The following is a 21,638-nucleotide window of genomic DNA, read 5'->3' as shown; positions in this document are numbered from 1 at the left end:
TTGACTATATGTGTGGCTGGGAGCCATCTCTACCACCACATTCCTCCTTTTGCCTCAAGGTGGTTGGTGTAGGCTACTGATGGGGGTAACCAACAAGAGCTCCCCAAATGAGAGCAGCAGGGAAGTTAATGCATGCTTTCCCTCAGCACAATATTCTGCCCTTCCTGTCCATCTCCTCCACCAACTACAACCTGTTCACTCACCTGGTGCAGGGAGTAAAGGGGGCTGAGAAGTCTCTACATGCCGCTTCCTCATATCCTCAATCCTTTGAAAACAAAAACCATTCAATCAATGCCTGCAGGGTTTTTTAATGAATAAACACCTTCATTGAGATATAATTCATATACCATAAAATTCACCAATTTAATCTGTATTGTTCACTTGTTTTTACTATATTTAGCATGTCCAACCATCTACATAATTTTAGAATCTTTTCATCTCCCAAAGGAAACTTTGTACTTATTAACAATTACTCCTGGGTTCCCCCTATCAGTTTCCTCAGAATATTACTACAAACTACCACATACCTAGTGGCTTAAAATAACAAAAATGTACTCGATGCAAGCCAGATGCCCTAAATCAACATGTCAGAGAACTGGGCAGAGAAGTACCATGCTCTCCTCTAGCTGGTGGTAGTTAAATGACTCCTTGGCATTTCTTGACTAGTAGCAGAATCCCAGTGTTGGCCCTGGCCTTCTTGGGGCTGCCTTCTGTATCTTAATGTGATGTTTCTATAAGGACTACAGCCAATTAATTAACCTGATGTGACCTCATATTAACTAATTATATATGCAAAGATACTATTTCCAAATGAGGTCAGATTCTGAGGTTTTAGGTAGAGAAAAATTTGAGGGAATACTATTTGTACTGGTTAGGTTCTTTTATTTATTTTTTTAATCAATTTGACTCAAACTAAAGTATCTGATAAAAGAAAACCTCAACTGAGTAAATGTCCCCATTAGACTGACCTGGAGGCAAGCCTGAAGAACAAGCCAAAAAGCAGTTCCTCCATGATTTCTGCTTCAGTTCCCCAACTTCCTGCCCTGACTTCCCCATGACTAACTACAACTATAAGCTAAAATAAACTCTTTCCTCTCCAAGTTGTTTTTAATCATGTGTTTATCACAGCAACAGTAACCAAACTAAGACAGACATTAGTACCAGGCTCTTGGGGAACTGCTAAGACAGAGCTGGCCATGTTGTTTTCTGGAAGACTGTGAAAGAACTTTGGAACTTTGGGCTGGAAATGCCATTAAGTAGTTAGAACTTTATGGGCTGTTCTTTGGGACCCAGGAAGATAAGAATACTAAGAGCAATGCAGATGATGAAGGCCTAGCTTGTAAAGTTTCAGAGGGAAGCAAAGATTCTATTATGGCCATATATGTGGTATTTTTAATTAAGAATCTATAGTTCTGGTCAACTGGTGCTGAAGAATCGGGAGGGATAAACAAGAAACCAGAAGCACTGAAGTAAAACCTCTCCTGGTATACTTGATGCTGGTTAACTGAAGCTGATAAAGCAGCTATGATAAAAAAAAAAAAAAAAGACCAGCATGACTGAGGTGAAATCTTCTAGACTCTAACTAGTGAGTATCTCCTCAGGGTCAGGACAATGAAGCTCTGGTCCAGATGTGGCCAAGGCTGTATCTCATGCTATCAGTCAAACACGGTAAAATGAAGGGGTCATGGAAAGTAGCTGAGGCTTGGCACTACTTAAGAGGTCAGGAGAAGCTATTGGTGAAGGTGCATCCTCAGAGCAGTGGAGACCCCAGCATATTGAAGATGCCAGTACCATGAGACAAGGACAGCAAAAGCTGTGGAGTAAAGCCATCCTGAGCTTATGAGACAAGCTATGTGTACTATAAATGGCAAAGCCAGAGAGGTATAGCTGCCCAAGCCCTTTGGAGCTCAGAGGATCATGAGTATGTGTCGTAGACATCAAGCATTGCATTTACACTGTTGAATTTTGGCATTGCTTTTTTATTTGATTGTGACTGTGCCATGGCTCTTCATTCTTAGAGTAAGAAAATATATAACTTATTATTTTATAGAAGCCCCATTTAGACGTTTACAGAGACATTTGATTTTTTTTAGTGAGTGGTGGAATGTTTTAAAGACTGTGGGACTTTTACAGTTATGGGGGTTTTTTGGTTGATTTTTAGTTATTGAGACATAGTTTCTCTGTGTAACAGCCCTGGCTGTCCTGAAACTCACTCTGTAGACCACGCTGGCCTCAAACTCAAAGTTTCATCTGCCTCCCAAGTGCTGTGATTAAAGGCACATATCACCACGCCTATTCTAAATTTATGTTTTATATTGTGATCTTTAACATGAATTGGGGAACAAACAAGAAAGGAAAGGTTATGATTTAATAGTGGTGTGTTTGTATGTCAAGTTGACAAGGGGTTAATTGTGCTGGTTGGCTTTTGACAACTTAACACAAACTGGAAAAAGAGAATCACAATTAAGGAACTGTCTCCAATAAATTGTAGGTAAGTTTGTGGGGGCTATTTCTTGATTAATAATTGATGTAGGATGCCCAGCCTACGGTGGGTAGTGCAACCCCTAGACTTCTGGGCCTGGGTTATATAAGAAAGCAAGCTGAGCAAGCCAGTAAATAGCATTCCCCTGTGACCTATGCTTCAGTTTCTGCCTCCAGATTCCAGCCCTGACTTCTTTCCATGATGGATTATAAACTATAAACTGAAATAAACCCTTTCCTCCCCAAGTTGTTTTTGCTCATGGTGTTTATTACAGCAATAGAAACCAAATTAAGACACTATGAAACCTAATATATCCCCACAAAAACTCCAGCCTTAGATACCTCTCAATACATGCATTTCAGTGAAGTTTCTAACTGGACAAATGGGAAAGGTCACTGTTGAAAGGACAGGACACGGGGAGAGCAACAAGAGGTACAGGGAACTTAACACAAACACCAAGAGCCATCAACTTCCTGTAGCTACTTCTGGTTGCTGCTAGTATATGCCTGCTCTGTGTGTGGCTGTGCTCCTGTCTACACTCTTAGAAGCCCACCTAGCTGACTCATGGCAGCCAGCCTTCAGTTTGCTGAACTCGCGCTGCAGCTGCTCCAGCTGCTCCTGCAAAAGCTCCTTCTTCTCCACCAGCTTTTCCCGGGCATGCCTCTCAGCTTGAAAGTCAGCCTTGTAGATATCCGCCTGGCAAATAGAACAAAGGTATGCCAATCATCCATCAGCTGCCTATCAAGCATTCTATGCCATGCCCCCAGAGGAACAGAGTCTTGTCCTGTCCCCAAAGATCACATGATAGTACACCAGGAACAGATATGAAAGCCTGTGATCCCAAGAGCACCAAGAGGTCAAGGACTCAAAGGAGGTGCAAAGAACTCAAGAAGACTAAAAGAGACCACCAAAAATGATGCTAAAGGGGTACACCAGACCCCATTGCCTAGGACAGTAGGCCACTTATGTGACAAGCAGGCAGGAGCAGAGCTCTCACCTGGGCCTTCAGGACTGGCACAGTCTCCATCACAATCTTGTGCTGCTCAGCCTCTTCTTTCAGCTTATCAATCAATTCCTGTTTGGCTACCAGGGCCTCCTCAGCTTGCTGGAGCTGTTGCCTCAGATCTTCTAGCTGCATGCCCTAGAAAGGACAAAAGGCAGAGTCTCTTGGCCCACAGTGGGGCCAAACTACTTCCCTGAATGGCCACTGTTCTGAGAACTAAGAAAGAAAAGCTGGAGCAAAGCCAGTCCTTTGGACTTCGGGACAAAATCTCAATGTGTGCAGGGAGAAGGCTGCATCCTGCTGTGGCCCTTTAATACAGAAGAAATGCTGAGGTCTTTCTTAGGATGCACAAAGATCTTAGGACTGATAAGAACTCCGAGGATATACAAAGCACTGCCTCCTACTCTGCGTCATCCCTTCAGAGAATTTCCAGCTAGACAGCCTTCCTCTTAACTCTTCAAGGACAGGAGCCATCCTCTCTTCTAAGGCTTCCCACTCCAAAGTAAGTACTATGCAGTAACCCTCTACATACTGCAGGCCCACCATACACCAGGCAAGGCTGCAAAAAGGCTGCAACCCACTGCTTCTTCCACTCTGCCACTTGGTCAAAGGTCTGCTTCTCTCTCTCTCTCTCTCTCTCTCTCTCTCTCTCACACACACACACACACACACACACACACACACACACAAAATACATATGCACCCATGCTCTCAAACAATAATTCCCTCCAGAGATTAAGCAGCCATTTGTAAAAGATTTTCTCAGTCACAGTGGATGATCTTTTTGATGTGTTCTTGGATTTGGTTTGCCAGTATTGAGTATTTTTGCATCAATATTCGTAAGTGAAACAGGTCTGCAATTCTCTTTCTTTCTTGAATTTTAGTGTAGTTTGAATATTAGGGTGACCGTGGCCTCATTGAAAGAATCCTGGCAATGTTCCTTCTGTTTGTATTTTGTGTAATAACCCAGACGGAGAAAGACAATATATTATGTACTCACTCCTAAGTGCATATTAGCTATAGAATAAAGGATAACTATGTTGCAATCCACAGACCCAGAGAGACTAGGTAACAAGGAGAGTTCATGGGGGACACCCAGTGCAGTGATATGTTATTTATGTTTTAACAAACAGAGCTTGCCACTAGAGGCCAGGGAGTGGTGGCACACACCTTTAATCCCAGGACTCAGAAGATAGAAGCAGAGGGATCTCTGTGAGTTCAAGGCCACCCTGAACAACACAAGACTGATTCTGTCTAAAAGACAAACAGAACTCACACAAAGGAAATCCTAGCTCTTGGGATCCCACACCTTTAATTCTAGCCTTAGGGAAGTGGAGACAGGACTGATATGGCTGGGCAGAGAGAGGAATACAAGGCAGGAGGAGACTCAGGTTTGGTGAAAACAGGCAGTCTGAAGAGACAGTCTGAGGACAGGATTGACCCTTTGGTCTGAGCATTGGTAAAAGGAAAAGGTCTCTCTAGTAGCTGGCTACACTGCTTCCCTGATCTCTCAGCTAATAATAATAATAATAATAATAATAATAACAATATAATATATAATATATAATTAATTATTATAATAATTACCTAATATCTGACTCTGGGTTTATTTATTAAGACCAATTAGAATTCATGCTACAACCCAAATCTCCCCGGCAAGAGATTTCGTGAGTGAACTGAGGATAGGTGGAGATGGGAACATGAGTGATCAGGTTGGAAGGGGCACGGAGAAAGAGTACTGAGAGGGACTGCTGTGGAAGCATTTGGGAGTCAGGTGGAAGCCTGGAGCAGGGGAATCTCCCAGGAGTCTACAGGGAGGATCCCAGCTTAGATTCCTAGCAATAGTGAATAAGTAGCCTGAACTGGCTATCTCCTGTAAACAGATTGGTGTCTGGCCCAATAGTCATCGGAGAGGTGTCATCCAGCAACTGACCCACAGCCAAATATTAGGTGGAGTTCAAGAATCCTGCAGAAGGGGAAGAAAGAGTATTAAGAGCCAGAGGGGTTAAGGACATCACAGGAAGGCTCACACAATCAACTAAACTGGGTTCACAGGGGCTCACAGAGACTAAACTGACAAACAGGGAGCCTACATGGGACTGACCGAGATAGCTTGGTCCTCTTGTGGGACTCCTAACAGTAGGAATAGGGGCTGTCTCCGACTCTCTTACCAGCTTTTAGAACCCTACTCCTCATACTGCATTGTCTTGCCCAGCTTTAATACATGGGGAGGTACTTAGTCTTTCTGCAACTTGATATGCCATGTTTTATTGATACTCATGGGAGACCTGTCCTTTCCCGGACGGAGACAGAAGAGAAGGGAGTTGGGAATGGGAGGGAGAGATAGGAGAAGGCCTGGGTGGGGAGGATAAAAGGGAGTCTGTGGCCACAATGTAAAATAGATGAAAATAGATGAAAAATAATGTTTAAAAACATTCTTAATTTACATATGTGTGTATGTGTGCCACATGTGTGAAGGTACCCAAAGAAGTCAGAGATAGTATCAATCCCCCACAGCTGGAGTTGCAGGTGGCTATTAGCCACCTAATGTAGGTGCTGGGAACTGAACTTGGGTCTTCTAAAAAAAAAAAGTGCTCTTAACCATTAAACCATCTTTCTAATCCCTTAAGCAGCTATTTATAGTTCTTCATCATGTGACCTAGTTTTATGTTTAATCCTTATAAATCTCTGGGTACATTATGGATGACAATGTCTTTCTTAAAATGTGACCACTAACTTTGAGTAACTATGCACAATTTTGTGTTAGATTTCAAGTTTTTTTCTCATTTGACTTCTATTATTAAAGTAATTATTTAAATTTTAGACAAATAAGAAAACATAGGTTTTTATTTTTAAATTAATATCTGTTAACTCATTTCATAATAATTTTTTTATGAAGAGAGGTCTTCATGCTTTTATTATTTAGGCCTCCCTTAATGTATTTGCTAGGAATAATAGTATTCAAATATTTTTAATCTACTTGTGCAATACTATAGTGTCTTTCAAAAGTTGTTCATACACTTTCTGAATTAAGGCCATATTTAAGGGCTAGAAGAGCTCACCTTTTCACAGAAGGTAAAAAAAAATTCATAGTTGTAACTATAGATGAAAAAATGTTTTCATGGAGATGTAGTAATCATTATGGCAGTGGAAACACCCAGTTCATAGTCTAAAATTTTAAATGCATGTTTAGGGACAGGTCAGATTTTAATGACTGTTTTAACCACAACTGCCTATGTTATAATAAAATATATAAAAATACAAAATTTTGTTTAACTAAACTCTACAACTATAAGAATTATTTTTTATACAGTTGTAATACACATACACACACACACACACACACACACACACATATCATGGGGTTTCATTTTGTTCAACTGCCTCTCCATCTAATTCTCCTCATTTTATTCATGGAAAAACAGATATACTCCCATTTTTGTGAATCCCTCTTCAGACACTTCATCTTGCGTGGCTGCACTGAACTAGAACTGCACAGATCTTTATGGTAAACAATTCTAAGAAATGTACTGAGAGTCAGAAATGCTTTCAGAAAGCAGTTTCTCTAATCTGTTAATATCATTTTGCTTCCCACTGCTCTCTGGAGTTGTTAATTCAACTGTGGGGTTGCTTGTGGAGGAGGGTTGTTTTGTTTTGAGACAGGACCTCTTTCTATAGCCCTGACTATCCTGGAACTTGGTGGAGCAGGCTAACCTCAAATGCACAGAGATCTGTTTGCCTCAGCCTCCTCAGTGCTGGGATTAAAGGTGTGTGCCATCACAGCCAGCATCAATATGTGAGCTTTTGATAACCTTGTTAAAATGTCTTATATGAGCACTAGGATGTAAAGAATTATCAACATTATCCATTCTATTTAGGAGAAAAAGAACAAATAATAAACTTTATTGTGGGGGAAAATGTGACCACTAGAAAACTAGTCATGGTGGCACACACTTGTTATCTCAGCACATGGAAGATGGAGGCAAGAGAATCAGGAGTTCAAGGCCAGTCTCAGCCACTTAAGAGTTCAAGTCCAGCCTGGGTTATACAAGACCCTGTCATTAAAAAACTAAAAAAAGAACATGCTATGGAGATAGTTCAGTCAGTTCAGAATTCAAGCCCCAGAACCAATGTAAGAAAAAGAGCTGAACATGTATACCTCCTAAGGAATAACACCAATGTCGTCCTCCGAATTCTACATACATTAGTACATATGCATACGTACAAAGTGAACACTAGAAATTGTGTCCAGCTTAGGACTGATGAAGATAAACTACAAAAGAGCTCCAAATCACCCTGGAAATGTTTCTGGGGAATGAAAGAAGAGGCTGGAAAGACGGCTCAGCAGTCAAGAACACTTGTTGCTGTTGGAGAGGACCCAGGTTCAGTTCCCAGAACCCACAAGGTGTTCACAACCATCTGTAACTCCAGTTCCAAGGAATCCATCATTCTTTTCTGTCTTCCAAAGGTACCAAGCACACACTTAGTGCACATACATATATGCAAGCAAGCATTTCTATACATAAAATAAATAAGTATAAAAAATGTTTTAAGAGAAAAAGAAATGTTTCTGAGACTTCCCCCTGGCTCTGAGCATGAAGGAATGACCATGCAGAAAAGCATCCTTGTTCTATAAACTGAGTATTTGAAGGTCCTATGGATGCATCCCATCTCCTTGTAGCCATCTCTAAACTGTCAGAGCTGCAACCCTAATGAAGGTGTCAGGCAATTTGAGAGTCCCTTCCAAAAGTTAGATGAGCTACATCTCAAAGGTCCCATTGCTCCCCTTTCAAGTACATGGGGAAAGAAGGGAAAAATCTTTCCCTGGACAGTCCAGGGCAGCAATACTTACTAGCTTGTGTTCTCCACTCACCTTGCTGCTCTTGATGTGACTGTCATAATCTTGGAAGAGCTGGTGATAGGCTGCCTGCAACTGAGCCAGCTTCCTCCTGTACAAAAGGAGCTGTCACTAGAGAAACAGCTTGCCTGGTACAGCTTCCCCCTCTTTCTTTTTGTCCCATAAAAGACCTGAAATGTGGGCTTCCTGGATTACATGTGGGCTCCTGAGGTCATCAACTCTAAGGTTGTCTTTGCTGAGTACAAGAATACACTGTAACTGATTTGGCTGCTACATAGTTCATGTTTTCCTTAAAGCCAACATCTTGTGATGTTTCTAACAAGGGCTAGGGTACAACTCAGGAGTAGAACCTTTGGCTAGTGTGCTTGAGGTCCAACGCTCCATTTCTAGCACCAAAAAGAAGATAAGTAGGTGAAATGTTTATAATAAAACAGCACTTGGCTGCACTCTGTACAAAACAAAGAGGCAGGGAAATTGTTCTAAATTAAAGAAAACTCAAATGGAAGCTGAACCAGATGCCAATAGCATGTTTAGAGCCTGTGCACAGATTGTGGGCCCAGATGAGTCTTTAGGGCCAGCTTGAGGCACCATGATTCCTTGCTTTCCTTACACCAAGAGCATACTTCAACTGTGGTGAAAAAAAACCTGTGTAGACATATAGTAAACTATGAATATGACTGGAAAATATTTCTGTTTACATATAATAGTTGACTCTTTCATTAGCAAGGCAAAGGGAGAAAGTCAGCTCTTCTAAACACAGCCAATCCCTACCAGGACTCCCCAGAAGACAGAAAGCACCATGGGTGCTCTGAGATCTCTTGGTTCCAACCCTCCCAGCCACTCACTTCTCCTCTGAAGCAGCCTGACGCTCCATTCGCAGGGCAGCCTCCACACTCTGGTTCTGCATGCGCAGCTGGTCCACCTGCACGCTGTGCTGCTGCTGCAGCACCTCCCGTTCACTCTCCAGCTGTCTAACCTGCTCACTAACTGCTCGCATCCTGACATACAACAAAAAAGAACACACTGAGGTGGCTGGAACAAGGCAGCCTGGGGAAGGGGTCGTCAGGTCCTGAATAGCCAGAGGCTGAGAACTAATTCTGGTGGCAAAGTAAAAGAACTATGGCACCCAGAAAAAAAGAAGCAGCTCCTGGAAATGGCCCTGAAGTCATTAAGAGTGTGAAAGCTGTCCCTGCCCCTCACCAGTAACAACACTTAAGAGAGCAGGCCCTATACCTCACCTGGGTAACACAATAGATCCAACCTTGTTGGCAGAGGTGTGGGTGAGACAGCCCCAAAGTTGTAAGCATGGGAGAGCTGTCCCCACTACTTGCCTGTCGTGTGGTGATGTGGGAGAGTGAAAGATGCCCCCCTTTACCCTTTGTCCCTTACCACCTCCAACAGACAAGAGAGCTGACCCTCCCCCTTACCAGCTGTAGCACTTAAGTTAATGGTCCCTGCCCCTTACCTAGGCAGCACAGAAGAGATGCCCAGTGGCTGAAGGTGAGAGTGACCCAACCCTGATGTTATGAGCAATGGAGAGCTGCCCTCATTCCTCATTTGGCATGTGGTAGCCCCACCTCCGGCCCATTAACACCTGAGAAGTGTGAAGGAGCTGACCCTGGGGTCTTAAGAGAGGAAAAGCTGTTCCCACCCCTCACCAGCTGCAGTACTCAGGAGAGAGGCCCCTGGCAAAACAAGAGCTGGCCCTAAGAGTGTCAGTGTGGGAGAGCTGACCCTGAGGGCATGAAAACAAGAAAACTGGCCCCACCCTTGCTCATTGCTGAAAGAGGTGAATTAGCAGGGGCAATGCTGGAGAACTTACCCTGGTGGTGAGGACAAGGGAGAACTGGCAAGCTGACCAACCCTACAACTGCCCAGGCCCAGATCCAGGATTATGAGTTGGCTCACCCCAACATCCACCCCATCTATGATCTGCTGGAGCACGTGAAGGGACCTGACCCAGAGACCCAATGCTGCAGGATCTCCACAGCACAGGGTGACAACCGGATATCCAAGAGGAGTCCCTGTGAGGGCCCAGTATTGATAGTGTAGTGGAAACCAAAGGCCTCAAACCAGACCAATGACTCTTTGCAATGAACACTTGCAAATAACAATATATGAACAAAGGGATTTACGGTGTGTGATTCACTGTGTCACACTGCAGCTTCCATGATGAAATTTTTAATTCTTTCCCTTTTTAATTTTTTTCCTTTTTTCTCTTAAATGTTGTTTTATTTGGGGGTGCAGGAGAGGAGGGAGGATCAAAAGGAACAGGGAAATAAATGGGATCAAGATACATGATGTAAAAGACACATATAATAAATAAAAAGAAACATCTCCTGACATGTGTTTGCTTCTTATGCCTAACAGACAATCACATGCAGTTGGCAAGGAGATAGACTAGGAAGGGGATTTAGGTACCTGCACCCTTAGCTGCTGCTGGGACCAGGTGGGAGGAGTCACTGGGAAGATGCCAAAACAGTCTGGTAAAGGGATGTCAAGAGACTGTTTGGAGTCCCAGGCACCCTCATTGGAGGCTCAACTTCCATACCTGGGCTATACAGCCTCATGGAACAGAAGATGGCATCAAAGTCTCAAGAGAATTCATCTCTCCCTCACTGTAAAAGCTTTAAGTTGTCTCACCTATATCACCCATAGTCCCTACATCTTCTGATCCTGGTCCACAGTACCCCACAGCTTCCCTTAAACCCCAGACCCCAAGCACTAGCCTCATCACCCTGGTACCTCCCTATGTGTCCATTACAAAGGCAATAATGGGCATGTCCATGGGCCTCTGAGGTAGCCTCTGACCGCAGGTCACCCCAACTTTGCCAAGGCAAATCTAGACTACTGGACCTGCTCCCCTTCGGCTTTTGCTCATTGTCCATCCCCTAGCCACCACGACCAGTGGTCTCTGAGCCCAAGTCGAACTCTCCTCCCTTCCACAGGTTGGTTCACAAACATAATGACTACCTACTGTACTGAAAAGGCCAAGGCTACCCTTCACCAACTATCTGGAGGACAGCAACAAGGCAGTAAGATAGGCACAAAAATGCCCATATCTGTGACATGGTCTCACGTGGCAACCCAATCCCCTTGGCAAGACCTAAAGCCACTACTTGGCAAAGTCAATCAAACACTCTTTTCTGACAATGTGATCAACTCTCAACAGAAACATGGGGTTCACAGTCCCTAGTTAAAAATAGCTCATGGGGGCTCCGTGCTGTTCATAGGGGTAAAATGTATTCAGTCTTTTTCATCTAGGACTTTCTGCCTTGGTAGAATCCCGTTGCATGCCTTTCCCATGATAAACTTCAGTCTGATTAGTGAGATTTTGCATGTAGTCTTAGGGGGCCCTGCAATGGTTCCTAAAGAATAAACTGATGCTGAATGTAATGGTTTGAATGAAAATAGCCTTCATAGGCTCATATGGAGCAGCATTATTTGAAAAGATTAGGACATATGGCCTTGTTGGAGTAGGTGTGGCCTTGTTGGAGAAAGTATGTTACTGGAGTGGGCTTTTGAGGTGTTAGAAGCTCAAGTCAGACCCAGTGGCTCATTATCTCTTCCTGCTGCCTGAGAATCCAGATGTAGAAGTCTTAGTTCCTTCTCCAGCACCATGTCTGCCTGCATGCTGCCACGCTTCCTGCCATGATGATAATGGACTAAACCTCTGAATGTAAGCAAGCTCCAATTAAATGTTTTCCTTATAAGAGTTTCCATGGTCATGGTGTCTCTTCACAGCAATAGAAACCCTAACTAAGACACCCAGTAAAGGATCAGATACTGGAAACAAAAGTGGAACTAGATTCATAGATGTTGGACCAGGGCCACCCTGAGGGCCCCAGGAAATCAGAGGAACTCCTAGGGGCTCCTACATTTGCCTCATTCAAAATCCTGGAAAGGGCCTCCTGGGCTAGCTTCCCGTCCCCACTCACCTTCCCTCTAAAGTTTGCCGTTCTTTGGTGGCAGCCTCCAAGCAACTCTGGCTTTCCTGGAGTTCTCCCAGTAATGATGTCACCTGGGCTTTCACAGAGGCCTTGTCCTCAGCCATCTGCTGCAAGAAAAAAGGTCATTTCCTATCAGTACTACTTTCTCCCACGATGCCCATTTTTAGCATCCACAAGACCTGAGGCAGTCTGCAAGCAGCTGATGTACTAAGGGATTCTCGGGCCCCTTAGTACCTATAAACCTAGGTATATTGGAGCCTCATTAGCCCAATAGCTATCTGTTCTCCCCAAGTCACCAACCTAGACTTTCAGCTGGTAGTGAACCTTTCTCGGTCTCTTTGAAACTCTGTAAAAGGAGACCAGACTCAAAGACAGCCACAAAAATTAACAACCTAGTCTATATACACAACAGGTAAGAAGTCTCATCAAAAAAATGAGAGAAAATACTGAATTTTTTTTAAATACTAAGAGCTGAATCAGCAAGAAGACTCATCGGGTAAAGGTACTTGCCACCAAGGCCCATGACCTGATTTTGATCTTTAAAACCCACATGGTAGAATGAGAGACTCAACTCCCACAATCTGTCCTGTGTGCTGAGATTAAACCATACTCAGCTCAGCCAAACTTTAAGGTTGACCAAACCTTAATATATCTTCAAACAGCTTAAGATCACATTCCTGGAATGTCCCAGGCCCCTTCTTAGTTCCTACTTGCAAATACTAAGAGCTGTTAAAGAAACTGACTATTCTGGCCAACACTGCACAGGCTGGAAGGCTAATAAGTACTACCAATCATGACTCCTTCCTCTATCCCTCTCAAAGTCCATGTATTTCCTATGGCCCTAACCCTGTCTCAAAAACCTGAATGCCACTCCTTTGAAATGAAATCATCAGAAAGGATAAGACTCAGACTCCCGGTCTCATGGTATAGTAAAATCCTACATTTGATTGTACAAGACTGTAAATACATTGGCCTCATTACATTGACACTAATACCCTTTGTCATTCACTTGAGCACCTTCTCCTACCCAAATCCTTCATTTTCTTTCTATCTCTATTTCTGTCTTTGTCTTATTTTTTGAAGTTCTGGAAACTGAATTCCAGGCCTTACACATGCAAAGTACATGTACTGAACCACACTCTGGTCCCTATTCTTATTTTAAAATTCCCAGTCATTAGGTAGAGAGATGACTTAGTGGTTAAGAAGAGTACTTGCTGCTTTTTAGAAGATCAGAATTTAGTTCCTAGCACCATGACCATCTAGTAGCTTACAGCTACCTGGAATTCCAGTTCAAGGGGATTTGACGCTCCCTTCTGGCCTCCAAGGGGCATCTGCACACATTACATATACAGACAGACATAAACATCCAAACATATCAATAAAAATAAATCTTAAAAGAAAATAAAAATACCCAGTCACCTCTGCAGATCACCAGAGCTCAGGTAGCCTTTTCCCTCCCACTGACATCAGCTATTGAAAAAAAAAAACTGTTTCCATGACTTTAACAACTGTCCACCTTTATGTTTCACATTGGTATCCTTATAAAAGGAGAGGAGGGTTTTGAGACAGCTCAGCACGTCTCAGCAGGTAAAGATGCCTGCCATGAAGCCTGACAACCTGCGTTCAATCCCTGGGACATACATGGTAGAAAGAAAACTGATTCCTGCAAGTTGTCCTCTGACCTACATGTGCACAGCATGACATACACATGCCCACATGTGTGAGTGCTTGCACAGACACACACACTACACAAAATAAAATGTAATAAAAATTTTAAGAGAAGAGACAGAAAGAAAAGGCCATGTGACAAGAGAGCTGGGGCGCACCAAGGATTGCCAACACTGATAATAACTTGGAGAAGTACCTGGAATAGCCCTTGTGAGGAACCTACCCATACCTCCATCTTAGACCTCTAACCTCCAAAACTGGGGACAATCTGTTATCGAAGCCCCAAGTATGTGGTACCTTGCTGCTGTCTCCCTAGATAGAAACCAAATGCTTTGACCAGGCACGTCCAGCAGCACTGTGACCTTAGCCCTATATTATAAAACCTAACTATGGCAGGTCTTCCCTAACCTTTCTTCTAGGATTACCCCGCCAGATGACATAATCCCTGCTCAACTACTGTCACTGGGGTCCTGAAATCTGCCGGTCCAAAAGGCCCCCAAAATACCCTGTCATCCCACACTAAGCACACCATCCTTTAGGGACAATGCAATACAAGGGCCAACTTAAAGGGCTGGAACCATATACTTCTCCAAAGGCTCCTGAGGATCATCTCTGAGCCCCCTGGGAAATCCTGCCTGATGAGAATGCCTTGGTTTAACAAGGGTCTAGGATTCTACTAGGCTGTCTGGGCTGATGGCAGGGTATAAGTAAGGGCCTTAGAAACATGGTATGGTGCCAGTTGGACTTCAGGGTGGCTAGGACCTGAGCAAGCTGGGTCAGGTACCCAACCACTCCATGCCTTCATAAGTGAGCCCAATATAAACCCAAGACATAGGCATGCTTCCTGGGTGACATTGCTCCATGTACACTGCCCCCACTGCTCACAGCAAAAGCACTGCTCCCTAAGAAGCTCACATCTGTCCTCTCCTTGTGCCTTGGATAATTTTAATGTGAACCCTTTCAATGTAATAAACTAACAATGAGTGTGATGGCTTCTCTTGGTTCTGAAAGTGCCCCTAGCAATCAAGCCAAAAGAGGTCCTGGGGGAACCTCCAACAACATGCCTCCTATGAAAATATGCATGTTATTACAGTCTTCAAACACAAGTGAGGCAGAAGGGCCTGCCCACCCACCAGTTACCTGCTGGCATTTCTTCAGGTGCTCTAAATCCTTTAAGGCCTGTTCCCTCTGTCTCTGCAGGTCAAGCTTCTCCAAGCTCAGTCTCTCTACCAGCTTCCTGGCTTCCTGGAATTTGCACATGAGGAACTCCTTCTCCTCCCGCTGGCTGACCTGAAAATGCAGCAGCTCCTCACAGCATTCTCTTAGCATCTGATTGCTCTGCCGGATGGCATCTGGGGACAGGGAAGACAGCAAAGGAGATGTGGGTCCTGACAGCCAGGCACTCCCATAATACTGGGTCGCCTTTCTCAAAGAAGTCAAATCAATTCCACTGATGATATGCTCCCAAGTGTCTGCAATGCATTACTAAACACACCATCCTCACTTGGGATACATTAAATGCAGCTTTCTTTTTAAGTGCTTCATTTATATTCTGGTCAGTTGGAGGTAGCCCTACCCTGGAGCACTCAGTTCCAGTCTCCCAGGCCTGCATCTGTCTTCAAGATCAGAGGATGTTAAACATGCCTGCAGACTTGGGAAGGTAGGGAGACAGTCCCCAAGGCAAATCTCACTGTGTAGCTTCTGGCTACTGCCTGGGAGTCCAGAAGGTGCAGACAGAACAAGTTAGTAATATCTCTGAGTTTCATCGTCTTCAGCTGCATATTCAATAACAGTTAACAACCACCTTGCAAAAATGAGGGTGACATGAGAAAGGAGACAGGCTGCCTGTGCGGGAGACATGCTCAAAGACCTCTTCTCAACAGAGCTGACCATGCCCTTCCAAGAGCAGGCCACACTACATCTTAGAACAAAACCCTCTCTCTCCCAAGGAAAACCATATTCTCTCCCTCCTTAAAGCTTGCTGTGTCCTGAGAAAGATCAAACCTACTCCCATTGATCCCTATAGCCCACATTTCCCCCCACCCACCATGGCTTCTCAGCTTGTCCCTTTCCCGTCTCCTTCCCCTTTCCTGGTGCTGGCCCTGAACCACATTATTTCCTATATGTGAATCTTCACAGAGAACCCCACCTGAAAACAAGCAGGAAGATGGCTAAGATGGCTGGTTCTTAAGCAAATTATGGCCTCATAGCCTACCAATAATGAGGTGCAGATGAAAATAAGTTTTGTCCTTAGTGTGCCAGGCCACTCCTGACTATTTTACTCCATGCCTCCCTCACACTGCAACCTTCACCTCGGAGCTCTTGGTTCTCTTCCAGGCAGCGCTGGAGGGTCTCAGGAGTACCCTGCTCTGAAGGCAGATGTAACATTGCCGGCTTTCCCAGAGAAGATTCTTCACCCTGCATGTCCTGGTCCCCTGCTGGGCCACCACTGGGCTGCACCATCTCACTCAACTGATTCTTCCAGAGGTGCCTGCTCATCCAACAAAACAGTATCTAGAAAAAGACAGTAGGAGTGCATGACACAGAGCAGAATTCTGTCAACCTATACAGAAGCCCTAGACTTTAATTCACAGCAAAAGTCTGGACATTTTATCTGGTGGAACCAGATACAATATAAAAGAGGAGTCTGGGTCTAAGATGTAGCAAATATTCCCATTCCAAAGAGAGAGAGAGTTATTTGTGGAAGGAAAGGACAGTGTACTGGGAATCCTATCTCCTCCATATACCTTCAAGTAGAAGCAGAGAGTCCTGGACCCTCACTTAATGTAGTAGAATGGCTCCTATATCCATGTCCTAATCCCTGCAACTCAAACATGTCCTCTCACTGAAGCTGACCACACCCTTTCAAAAGCAGACCACACTCCCTTACCTTCTCTCCCAAAGGAAAACTATATCCCCTACCACCTAAATGCTTGCTGTATCCCAAGAAAGATCAAACCTACTCCTACTGATCCCTATAGCCCACTTTTTCCCCTACCCACCATGACTTAATAGCGTGTTCTCTTTCCCTACAAATGTGACTTTACTTGGAAAAAAAGTATCTTTACAGATGTGGTTAAATTAAGGATCTCAAGTCAGGAATGGTAGTCCACACCTTAAATCCCAGCACTTAAGGGGCAGAGTCAGGCAAATCTCTCTAAGTTCGAGGCCAGCCTGATCTACATAGTAGTAAGAACCAGTCTCACAAAAATTAGGGCCCTCAAATTGAGATCATCATAAGTTACATGGGTGGGCCATCACCCCAATAACAAGTACCCTTCTGAAAGACAGATGAGACAGGACTGGAAATGTAGTTCAGTGGTAGAGCACTTACCTAGCATAAACAAGGCCCTGGGTTCAATTCCCAGCTCCTCACATACACACAAAAGAGACAGAAGAGAGAAGGAAAACATACAGGGAAACAGGCATGGGAAGACAGAAGCTAAGACTAGACTGATATAACCACAAACTAAGGAAGAACTGAGCTACCAGCAGCACCAGCAGCTAAAAGACACAGGAAGGATGCTCTTGTACAATTTGCAGATGGAGTGTGGCTTTGTTGACCCTCTGGTTTTATTCTCCAGGCCTCCAGAACTGTGAGATATCAAATTTCTGTTGTTTTATGCTACGAGGCCTGTGGTCATTTCTTACAGGACTCACAGGAAACTCAAACACTTGGTAAGAGAGACTTCAAGAGACAATACTGTACCTGGGGATAGAAGAGAACTCTGGTGTCTTCTGTATGCTAAGAAATTTGAAAGTGGAACTTGGGGTGTCAGTGTGAGACACATGACCCCTGATCTGTTTAGGTTGGCTTGTAAGTCAAATGGAGGACATGCAGGGCAGAGTTTACCTGGACACTTTCTAAATCCTGCCTGATTGACTATCAGGAAGAGTATAATCTCAATGCAAGCTTCCAGAAGTGGGCCTTCAGTAAGGGAGGATGCCTGTAACACTTGAAGAATCTTGGCTATTTACACTAAAAGTGTTGATACCCATAGATCCATTTGCCTGAGCTCACCCAGCTGACCCTTCCCTCTTCTTCACCTTCTTTCTTCCTTCAGCTTCCAGAAAAGCCTCTTCTGATGTCTCTCACTCCCTCAAAGGATGATCCTGCTGAGGCCCTTTCACTGAGTTCCCATTCGTTCATGTTGAGGTGCCTGGGGACCTTTTTCCTAACTACATTCACCCCCGCAGCAATTCTACCCAGTCTCATGGTTTTAACCCAAATTTTAATGTTGATAATATCGCAAACAGTTCTCACTCCTGAATTCCAGACTCACATATCAAAATACTTGGGGCTGTTAGGAATGCTCAATGCTCTTCCAGAGGAGCCAAGTTTACTTCCCAGTACCCATGTTGGGCAGCTCATAACCATCTATAACTCAAGCTCCAGGGATCTAATGTACTCTTCTGGTCTCCTAGGCATGCGCACATGCATAAATACACACACACACACACACACACACACACACACACACACAAAGAGGTAGTCTCAAAATTAATTTCTCAGGGCTAGAGGTGTAGCTCAGCAATAAAGCACTGCCAAACATTCACCAGCACTACCCAAAAAAGTGAGTCTCCCAAATCCACTTCTACCCACAACTTCCCTTACTATCAGCTGAAAACGAATCCATCCCCCAATTATCAGAACAAAAAGCTTGAGTATTTCTGTGCTTTTGTTTGCTTGTTTGTTCTAATAGTTTCTCTGTTCCTTTTCTTCTCCCTCCCTCATCATAACAAATTCACGAAGAACCTCTATAACATTAAGTATTTTAAGTGTGATCATAGTATTGTAGTTATGTTTATTTAGAGTCCTTTCTGAAAGAGATGCATAATGGAATATTCACATGTCTGAAATTCACTGCATAATAAAAGGGAGATGCCTAAGGATATATCCAAAAGAAATGAAAACACAAGTCCTATAAATGATCACAGCAGTAGCATTACTCAAAGCAGCCAGAGAGGAAACAATCCAAATGTCCATCAACTGATAAATAAGCAAAATCTAGTACAGTCACATGCCAAAACAATAACACATGCTCTAAAGAACTGCTAAGAGAAAGAAATGTTACCAAACACTAAATACTGTATGTACTTCCACTCATAATAAATATTCAAAAACATGTAAATCCAGACAGAAAGTAGTTTAGTGGTTATTTAGATTAGGTGGATTGGGGTTTCTTAGGATTTCTTTTGGGGGTGATGACGATGTTCTGCAATTAGTGATGTTAGCACACTCCCATGAATCCACTAAAAACCACTGAATTATACACCTTAAATATGTGAATTGTAGCCAGGTGTGGTGGTATACTTCTATAATCCCAGCACTTGGGAATTAAAAGCAGGAGGGTTAGAACTCAAAAGAATGGGATCTTCATGAGACTCTATCTCTAAAAATTTTGAATTATGGGCAAGTGAGATATCTCAGTGGATAAATGCCCTTGTTATGCAAGCCTAGAGATCTGAGAACACATGTAAAGGTAGAAGGAGAGAGTTGGCTCAACAACGTTGTCCTCTGACCTCTACACATTCAGGCCATGGCACCTATGCTACCTCCCCCACCCCCACTCCCACCCCCACCCACACATACCCACCCACACACACACACACAATAACAGTAAATGAATATTTTTTTAAACGTGAATGGTGCAGCATGCAAATTATGTCTCAAGAAAGCTGTTACTGAAAATCATAATGGGTGGGGCAGGAGAGATGATGACTCAGTGGTTAAGAGCACTTGCTGTTGCTGCGGAGGACAGTTCCCAGCACCCACATGGTGGCTCACAAACATCTGTAACCCCAATCCAACGGGACCTGACACCTTCTTCTGACCTCCTTTAGCACCAGACAATCATGTAGTACACATACATACTCAGCAAGCATGAAGTACACATACATACTCACAGCCAACACACCCATACACATAAAATAACATATTTTCTAAAGAAGAAAATAATCATGGTAGAAGACTGTAAAGGGGTGTGAATTAAAGTTAGCTATGAGTTGATAGAGACAGCTAAAGAAATGTGTACATGAAACTTACTTTTATACATTTTTACAGTTTTCAATAATAAAAGGCTGACAGTACTATCATCTTTCCCATGGATGACTGCAACAATCTTTTTACAAATCACAATGTTTTGCTTCTTCCCTTGCCCTTTACAATCAACTGACCCCACTGGGGCCAGTTACCTCAAAGATAACTCAGACTACTTCTCCCTTCTACTAAGAACCCTATCAGAGTTCCCATTTCTCCCAGTGCAAAAAACAAAGTCTGTACAACAGCCTACAAGGCCCTATACTACCTAATTTCCCTTCTTTCCTTCCTCTCCACCAACTATTCCTCCCTGACTCTCTCTGCTTCTGCTTCCGGTCCTTCCTTTTTTCTAAGAAATACCAAGACAACACAGTCATTCTCAGATCAGATCAATGGTGTGAGAACAGGCCAATAAATTACTAATCATTTGCAAAGTGAGCAGAGGTGCATAAGATATTTAGCTGTCAAGATACACTTGAAAACTTTTTAAAGACTTCAAATGCACTCAAGTTTTATAAACAGCTTGGCCTAGTGGCGCCTATTACTCCGGCAGTCGAAAAGGCTGAGGGAGGAGAATCTTGAGTTTGAGGTCTGCCTGGCCCACATCGCGAGATATTGTTTCAGAAAACTAAGTTTGATCAACAGAAAAATGTCTCCGAAGCCTTTAGGCGACAGCTGCAGCAGAGGGAAGCTGGGTCGCGAATCAGCACTCCTGAACCAATGCTCTAAAAGCATGCGAAAGCATGCGACAGAACAAACTGGGCCCAAGGGGGGTGGGGTGGGGACTCAGGAGCCTCGGAAGCTGCGGAACGGCCACCAATGGAGCCCTGTCTTTGGAGAAGAGGACCGCACCTGTCAGCAGAGTCAGCCAGAAGTGAAGAGGGCGGGAACAGCGGGATCCGACCTCTCAGACTGAATCGGAGCTCCCAGAAAGTCGTAGTTAAGCGCTCACCCTTCCTTTGTCGGCTGTGGAAACTCCCGCTTCCGGCTTCCGTTGTCGTAAGTGTGGGATCCGGAAGTAAAACAGACTCGAAACCGTGAAGATTAACTGTAGCTGCGAAGCTAAAATAGTGCTGCATCTTGCTCCGAAGAGAAGCTTCGAAGCTCTAGCCTGCGTTGGCCATCTGAACAGCGAAACGCTCATCACTGATAAACATCACCTCCACGCAAACACTTTCTTTTTTGAGACATGGTTTCTCTCCTAGCTGTCCAGGCTGGCCTCTGAACTCACAGCGATCTACCTGCCTCTGCTTCCCGAGTGCTTGGGACTAAAGGAGTGCACCACCACACCCACACTCGCCCCCACTCCCACTCCATTTTCAAGGCGTCGCATCCACACTAAAACATCTTAGTTTAAGTCTGTTCACTGGGCTCTCTTATCACCGAGTCCCTACGGCGGAAAAAGCCTACAAGAAGCTGCGAAAGGAAGCCAAACCGATCACAAGGGGAGGCGTGGCTATGCTGCTAGCGGAAATGGGGTCATACTGGAGGGCGCAGGGACACGAGGGTCCACCGAAAAAACAGACCATACAGTGTGCCTGGGGTGGCAATGGGGACCCAGGAAAACTGTGCGGAGCTGCACCTATGCCAGCAAGGCATTGCTATCGCGGAGCAGGGAAAGCAAGGACTGCCAACAG

General features: G+C 44.1%; 1 protein-coding gene across 11 annotated transcripts in view; it reads right to left on the bottom strand.

The window, feature by feature from the left end:
• The window catches only part of Ikbkg (inhibitor of nuclear factor kappa B kinase regulatory subunit gamma), an 85,658-nt gene that overhangs the window by 6,621 nt on the left and 57,399 nt on the right, over positions 1–21,638 (bottom strand). For 6 of the 11 annotated variants that reach the window (XM_042054375.1, XM_038316205.2, XM_038316201.2 and 3 more), the window contains 8 exons: positions 16,274–16,475; positions 15,102–15,313; positions 12,282–12,400; positions 9,189–9,341; positions 8,359–8,434; positions 3,480–3,623; positions 3,036–3,178; positions 204–265 (listed from right to left, as the gene is read on the bottom strand). In XM_042054375.1, coding sequence (XP_041910309.1) covers positions 204–265; positions 3,036–3,178; positions 3,480–3,623; positions 8,359–8,434; positions 9,189–9,341; positions 12,282–12,400; positions 15,102–15,313; positions 16,274–16,460 — 1,096 coding nt within the window. In that variant the 5' untranslated portion in view covers positions 16,461–16,475. Of the gene's footprint in view, positions 1–203; positions 266–3,035; positions 3,179–3,479; positions 3,624–8,358; positions 8,435–9,188; positions 9,342–12,281; positions 12,401–15,101; positions 15,314–16,176; positions 16,476–20,853; positions 21,207–21,638 lie in introns of those variants that run through there. The other 5 variants (XM_038316204.2, XM_038316209.2, XM_038316212.1 and 2 more) reach the window with 5 other exon arrangements.

This window comes from Arvicola amphibius, chromosome X (assembly GCF_903992535.2).
Source record: "Arvicola amphibius chromosome X, mArvAmp1.2, whole genome shotgun sequence".
Taxonomy (NCBI): domain Eukaryota; kingdom Metazoa; phylum Chordata; class Mammalia; order Rodentia; family Cricetidae; genus Arvicola; species Arvicola amphibius.
The sequence above is the reverse complement of the archived record's forward strand: the minus strand, read 5'-3'. Positions and strand labels throughout refer to the sequence as shown.